This window comes from Lathyrus oleraceus, chromosome 4 (genome assembly GCF_024323335.1).
Source record: "Lathyrus oleraceus cultivar Zhongwan6 chromosome 4, CAAS_Psat_ZW6_1.0, whole genome shotgun sequence".
In the NCBI taxonomy this organism is placed as follows: Eukaryota; Viridiplantae; Streptophyta; class Magnoliopsida; order Fabales; family Fabaceae; genus Lathyrus; species Lathyrus oleraceus.
This window is the reverse complement of record NC_066582.1, coordinates 284,632,300-284,638,964: the sequence shown is the minus strand read 5'-3', so window position 1 is coordinate 284,638,964 and position 6,665 is coordinate 284,632,300. Positions and strand designations below refer to the sequence as shown.

The 6,665-nt window shown below is 39.8% G+C and overlaps 2 protein-coding genes across 2 annotated transcripts; one reads left to right on the top strand and one right to left on the bottom strand.

The window, feature by feature from the left end:
• Positions 1–578: 578 nt before the first annotated feature.
• LOC127137132 (peroxidase 17-like) lies at positions 579–1,178 on the top strand. The gene has a single exon (XM_051063617.1). It carries the CDS (start codon positions 618–620, stop codon positions 1,176–1,178), a length of 561 nt encoding a protein of 186 aa, XP_050919574.1. The 5' UTR covers positions 579–617.
• A 336-nt stretch (positions 1,179–1,514) lies between these two features.
• On the bottom strand, positions 1,515–1,968 carry LOC127135452 (uncharacterized). The gene is made up of 2 exons (XM_051062158.1): positions 1,834–1,968; positions 1,515–1,754 (listed from the first exon to the last, which is right to left on the bottom strand). The coding sequence occupies exons 1-2, from the start codon at positions 1,951–1,953 to the stop codon at positions 1,518–1,520; spliced, it is 357 nt and encodes a 118-aa protein (XP_050918115.1). The 5' UTR covers positions 1,954–1,968; the 3' UTR covers positions 1,515–1,517.
• Between the last annotated feature and the right edge of the window lie 4,697 nt (positions 1,969–6,665).

The window sequence follows — 6,665 nt, the reverse complement described above, 5'->3', positions numbered from 1 at the left end:
CAGTGTTTCAAACAAACGGGTCGAATGTAGCTGTCTTCTACAGGGAAACATTCTTGTACACTATTCAAGAAGCAGACCATCTTTCCTGGTTTATGGAGCTTTCCACTTTATTACTTGATGGGATTGATGGGGATTATATAATTCACATGGCAAATTTCCTTCACACGATAACGAACAGTTCAGAATCTGAATCCCCTGAAAAAGCTATTGAAGTTTACTCATCCTGGAATAGTTGCTGTTGTTATCAAGCCAAGTGTTGTTGGTGGATTTGAGAATGCAGAATAGGCGCACCAACATGGGAAGATGGTTGTTGTCAGTTCTGCCTTTGAAAGCAGTTTGAGTCTCTCTGCTTATACTCAGTTTCCTAGTTATCTTGAAGTTCGGAGGTTAAGTATATTCAAACTGTTAGATGCCAGTAGAACCAGTAACAAGCTCAACCACTTTTCAGCCGCCGTCACCCAAGATGAAGTACTTGCAGTTACGGTATCACCTGAAACCAATGAAAAAGGACAAGTTTAAATTTCAAAATTCACAACAAAAAGCAAGTTGGCAGCATATAATATAACCGTTTGAAACACAACAATACTGTTCCAAACAAAACAAAAGCAACCGGGACCATGTTGTTTCATACACACAACAACATCGTCATCATGTTTATCATGATCTTCACCATAAACACAATCTTAGTCACATCATCACCTCTGGTTCTCCGACCTGGATATTACTCAAAAACATGTCCAAAAGCTGAAATTATTGTCAGAGATGTCATGAAAAAAGCACCTGTTAAAGAACCCAGAAGTCTTGCCTCTGTTATGCGCTTTCAATTTCATGATTGCTTTGTTAATGGGTGTGATGCTTCTATGTTGCTTGATGATACACCAACGATGCTTGGAGAGAAATTGGCCCTTTCTAATATAAATTCTCTGAGATCATTTGAGGTTGTTGACAGGGTTAAAGAGGCTCTTGAGAAAGCTTGTCCTGGAGTTGTTTCTTGTGCTGATATCATAATCATGGCTTCTAGAGATGCTGTAGCACTGACAGGAGGACCTGATTGGGAAGTGAAGTTAGGAAGATTGGACAGTTTAACAGCAAGTCAAGAAGACTCAAACAATATCATGCCAAGTCCAAGTGGCCTACAAAATACTGCACCAAGCAAATGTCAAGTATCATACCATTAATTGTCCATGTGCATTAGCATGTTGCAAGGCTGCAATTGACATTGAACCAGTCATGTTTGCTGCAGCAGTCAGGATAGCAACAAACCCTACATCATGGAAATACAAAGCATCAAGCCATCATGCATAAGCTATTAAAGGTCAACCAAAGCAATGTAATCATCACAGACCATGAGATACATAAATCAGAGTAGATGGGCATGGAACTAGCTGATAGAAATTTGATCCTGCATATGGGAATTGAAACCAATTCATGCGACCAAAAGTTCTTAGTGCAGGCTATCCAAGGATGCATCAGTCCTGGTACATTAGCAAACCTACAAAAGAAATACTCCTCCAATTCTAAGCTTTAACATTCTTTAAGATTGAAATGGCATTAATTGGTGTTAGCTTAGAGTGACAGAAACTCTGCCACACCTCCATCTTCTCTTCCACTTCCACATCCTTAATGATTGCCTCATACACTGAAGTTGCAATACTTCTTGCTGCATCTCTTGCCTCTGGAAGCCTATCATTCACCAAATCAGCTGCCACTTCAATCAACTTTTCCATCCCAAACTCCTCCATTTCCTCATTAACCTGCTACCATAATAACACCCTTCACAAACATTGCATAAGGAGTAAATAACACTACATCAATGACAGTAGCAAACTTTACCATCTTGGAGACACATTTGGATAGAGAAACAGCAACTTTAGCTTTGATCCTAAGGTTTTTGTGACTCACAGAAACCCTTAGTTTCTGAAGCAACGGAAGAGGTGTCATGGAACCCACCATTGATCCAAGTGCCCTCTCAGCTTCTTCACACACAAACCTTTTATCTTGAGAAGCTTTCAGAAGCAGCTGCAGCAGCTGTTGAAATTCAACCAAAACAACACAATTCATTCAAACCTCTTAAATCATTACACCAATAGAACACACAAGAGAAAATTGAATGCACATGACATACCAAGTCCCCAAATTACACATGAATGTTGTGCACAAAGGGAAAAGGAAATGACATGTATTCGAAATCAGCTTTCAGATATTGAAATCAAACCAAGCTCACCAATTTCACTGCAGTAAAAAAGTAGAGTAATTAGCCAAAGCAGTAAAAATTCAAGAAATATCCCAAATTGGCATGAAGCCAAAACAGAGCAAGAAAGTACGAAGGTTCAGATTACCATTTTCGAACCTAGCATCAAACAGGGCAATTTGATTCTGAGAACACCCAAAGTGGTTTGCAGAGTTACTCTTCTGGAACACAAAAGATGCCCTTTGAAACCCTAATCAGTGAGCATAAAAGGAGAAAAAGAAATCAGTGAGAGGAACGAAAAATTGGAGGCGACCATAAACAAAAAAAAACGGAAAGGTTTCAAAGACAAAAACCCTAAATCCCAAATCAAAAAAATCCAGTATTGGAAGAGAGGAGGCGGAAGATTTAAGCACCTGATTCGTCGTCGTCATCGAAGGTGAGATTTCCGCTTGAGGTGTCTGTGAAACCGTGGATTTACGCTTTTGTTGCTTAACGTTGTTGAGTGATGGGTAAGCGAAGGGTACGCGAGAGAGAGGTTTGAGAGATGATGCTTGAGCGATTTCGTGAGGGAGATGAGAGTTTGAGGACTTGAGCGATTTCGTGAAGGAGACGAGAGAAGAGGGATTGAGAGCGAATACGGCAAGAGAGGGGTTCGTGAGATTAGGGAAGGCAATCATTGAGAGTGTGAGAGAGAAGCGAGTTTGTGAGGCATCTGTTACTATCCTTTTTTTTTTTCTTTAATTTATTTTTAAACAGAATAAATTTTTAAAGCATTAAAGATGTTGTTTAGAATTCCTAGGTTTAGTTAATAATTGTTTTTATGTTTTCAACTTATCCCCCATTGAAAAACCCAACAGCCAAGCGGCTGGGATTTATTAGGATAGCCCAACAGTTTCTTTTTTTTATTAGTCTCTTTATTTTAATTCCTTTTTTAATTTATCTTAGTTTATATATTTAAAGTAACATCAAAATAATAAATAACCATGAGTGGTCTGGTGGAGAAGGGTAGTATCATAGTCTTGAGTGGGGTGGGTTCAATACTCATATGTAGCATTTTCTTTTAGCATTTTATTTTCTTTTAGTATTTTATTTCTTTTAACATTTTTTGTTATGTTTATGCTTTATTATTTTCATAGTTTCATTATCATAACATAGATTTGTTTTCTTTTAATTTCATCATTCATTCAAAACCATTTTAAAACTATAAAAATCATATTTTTCTCGATTTAATATCGAGCCCATTTTCCACACCTTTGTAAGTCGATTACTTTTTAAGCATCGCCATCAACCTCACATAGCTTACTCTTGGGCTTTCTTACAATGAGCCGGTTCTCTTGCACTTACACTCATACATTGCATTATCTGTTGTTTGGGCCCGATTTAATTATTTCATTACTTTGAATCCCCATTTGACAAAATGTACCCCACTCCCCTCGATGTGTAATAATTTTACTGTTATTTCTTTATTGCTTGACTGTTTAGTTAGCTACTAACACAAGAATAAAATCAATCATTTCCAAAAGATCAAAAATAATGACTCGATCCAACGTCGAGTGTTTTCTCAATAAACAAATCAATTCATTTCTCCCTCCTATTCTATTCCAGTTCTTCCAAACTTTCATCAAATGCTTGATTCAACGTCAAGCCATTTTCTCTAATAAAAACTCAAAAAATATTAATTCATAGTCAAGACTTTTTCAATAAAGATGGAAGTGGAACGTGGTGTATACCACGCACTCCTGAGACTAGGATTCGAGATGTATATCTCGCCAATCCTAGCTTTCGCCATCATCCAATTTACCCACTTTGTTTTCTCAAACACTCATTCAAATCTTTCTCAAACGTCCATCAATACTTGATCTAGGTCAAGTCATTTTCACAACAAAACTCAAAATACCTAATTCTTATTTAACACTTTTTCAATAAAGGGTGGAAATGGAACATGGTGTATACCATGCACTCCTGAGACTAGGATTCGAGACGTATGCCTCGCCAATCTTAACTCTCGCCATCGCCTTAATTTGTCAATGCGGTTTCTCCAAACCCTTTCTCAATCAAATTCAAAACACTTAATTCTCTATTAAACACTTTTGCAAATAAAGATGGAAATGGAACATGGTGTATACCATGCACTCCTGAGGCTAGGATTCGAGATGTATATCTCGCCAATCCTAGTTCTCGCCATCACTCAAAGCACATCCAACCAATCAAACCCTTATCCCTAACACTTCTCCTTGCTCCACTCGTCAATTCTTGTTCCGATTAGATAGCACCCATTAGATAGAACCCTTTGTATGATAACATAGGTAGGATTCTCATATCATTTTGTGTGATAACATAGGTAGGGTTCCCATATTCTTTGCATGCTAACATTAGGCAGATATTCCCATTTGTAAAATCCTAACACCTAAGTACATTTTGCATGACAACTCTAGGGCAGAGCTTCCCCTTTCTTTTAGAACTTTCCGAGCGTCTCCGATCTTATGGCATGTCAGTCCGTCCTATTGCAAAGAGGTAACTGCCTAAGACTCGATTCAGCGAGCTGCAACACCTGCTGCTAGGACGTGAACACATCGCCCACTCTCCTTTGACACAACGGGTGTCCTCCTTTATAAGTCCATGTTCAGATGGCAACCCCTATGTAGCCGAACTACGGCTTGCTCTGATTCTCATTCCTGATGAGATACGTAGGCATAAGACGCGATGTCTTAGCGAGCACACTTATCCTTAACCCTTAGGTAGCCGAGCTACGAAGACTCTGATTCTCATATTCAGATGAGATACGTATGCAGTGGATGCGACATCCGTGCGAGTCATTTTCTTTGACCCTTTCTTTTAGTAAATAGTACATTAGATAAACATACACCCTTTAGACAAGAACAACAAGAGTGGATCCCGTAGAGTACTACGGATGCGTAGGGGTGCTAATACCTTCCCTTCGCATAATCGACTCCCGAACCCAAGATTTGGTTGCGAGACCTTGTCTTTTCCTTTCCTCTCTTCAGGTTTACTTCGAGCGTTTCCTTTCCCTCCTTTGGGATGAATAACGCACGGTGGCAACTCTTCTGTCATTTCTTTCTCGCCGGTTGTTTTTTTGCACACTGTATTTTTCAGGTTGCGACAGCTGGCGACTCTGCTGGGGAACCGGTTTCCCTAAGCGTGTCCCTCCTAGCTTTTGTAGGTTTCTTGTTTGTTGGGTGTTTATTCTTTTGTACAGTTATTTATTTTCAGCATTTACCTGCTTTACCTTATTGCATTTATGTACATATGTTTTCTGTATCTGTGGGTTTTGTGGGTTGACTGTTTGTTGGGTTGGGATTGTTCTATAAGAGATAAGCCCACTACCCAGGCTTGAGCGTACATATAGGTTTTAGAGTGGACAGTCATGAGGCTTGCATGGCATGTTGCTACGTTAAGTCGTTCATGAGACCCACGTTCCAGACGAGGTTTCTTTGGATATGTTTAGTCCTATGGGTGTTCCATAACGACAAACGTTCATTTAGAAATCGTCGACTCTGGTGGCCATTTCCCGAGAACTCAGTCGAGGCCTCTCCTCCGAGACGTGATTATGTTAGCTCTGGTGGGCACATTCTCGCTGCTCAATCCGAGGACCCCGAGACTGGGAACTTGCTTTAGGATATCCTGTTGAGGGGAGTCATCAGAGGTCTTTTATCCCGAAATAATACCAAACCTTCAGTGGTAAACGTATTATTCTCGACTGAAGGGCTAAAGCTGACAAACTTCTGTTCTTAGAACCTACCAGTGAGGGGCGGGCTAAATTCAGGAAACCTTAACCTCCAACCAACCCGGTTTTTTGGAGCAGAGTTTTGCTCTTATATTATATTCTTCAGTGGGTTTTTTCTCTTCAAACAGTGCAACCCGACATATGTTCAAGCAGATACAGCAGTCCTGATTCCCATGTCACTGCATTGCATCATATCATTTTTCATTCATATCATTTAACACATGTTTATCCATTTCTAAGGGGTTTACATCTTCTTCTTGATTCCGGTCGGGGTTTTTTGGTTCTCCTAAGATGGATATTGGCAGAAGAAGACACGTCGCTTACAAGTTTCCAGTGGTTTGTTTGGAGCCTATTCAACAACTGATGAAGTTAATGGATCACGATTCTCTAGAAGGATTCCGGAAGGATTACGGTTTGATTCTAAGCTTCGTCACGGTTCTCTCCAAAGATCAACACGATGCTCTCTTTACACTGTTGCAGTTCTATGACCCTCCATTGAGGTGTTTCACATTCCCGGATTATATTTTGGTCCCTACTTTGGAGGAGATTGCCAGTTTTCTCAGAGTTCCCATCAAGTCACAGTTGTTGTTCTACAGTTCTGAGTTTCTGCCCAATCTCAGCATGGTTGCTTCGGCCACATATTTGGGGAAATCAGTCTTGAAGGCTAATATATGTCAGAAGGGAGGAGTCAGTGGTTTTCATTTGAGTTTCTTACTGGGAGAAGCAAAG

Bases quoted from the DNA above. Each gene is read 5' to 3' on its own strand.
- LOC127137132 (XM_051063617.1), top strand. From the start codon at position 618: ATGTTGTTTCATACACACAACAACATCGTCATCATGTTTATCATGATC.
- LOC127135452 (XM_051062158.1), bottom strand. From the start codon at position 1,953: ATGGTGGGTTCCATGACACCTCTTCCGTTGCTTCAGAAACTAAGGGTT. The intron at 1,755-1,833 runs GTAAAGTTTGCT...TTATGGTAGCAG, and splicing joins CCAAATGTGTCTCCAAGATG to GTTAATGAGGAAATGGAGGA.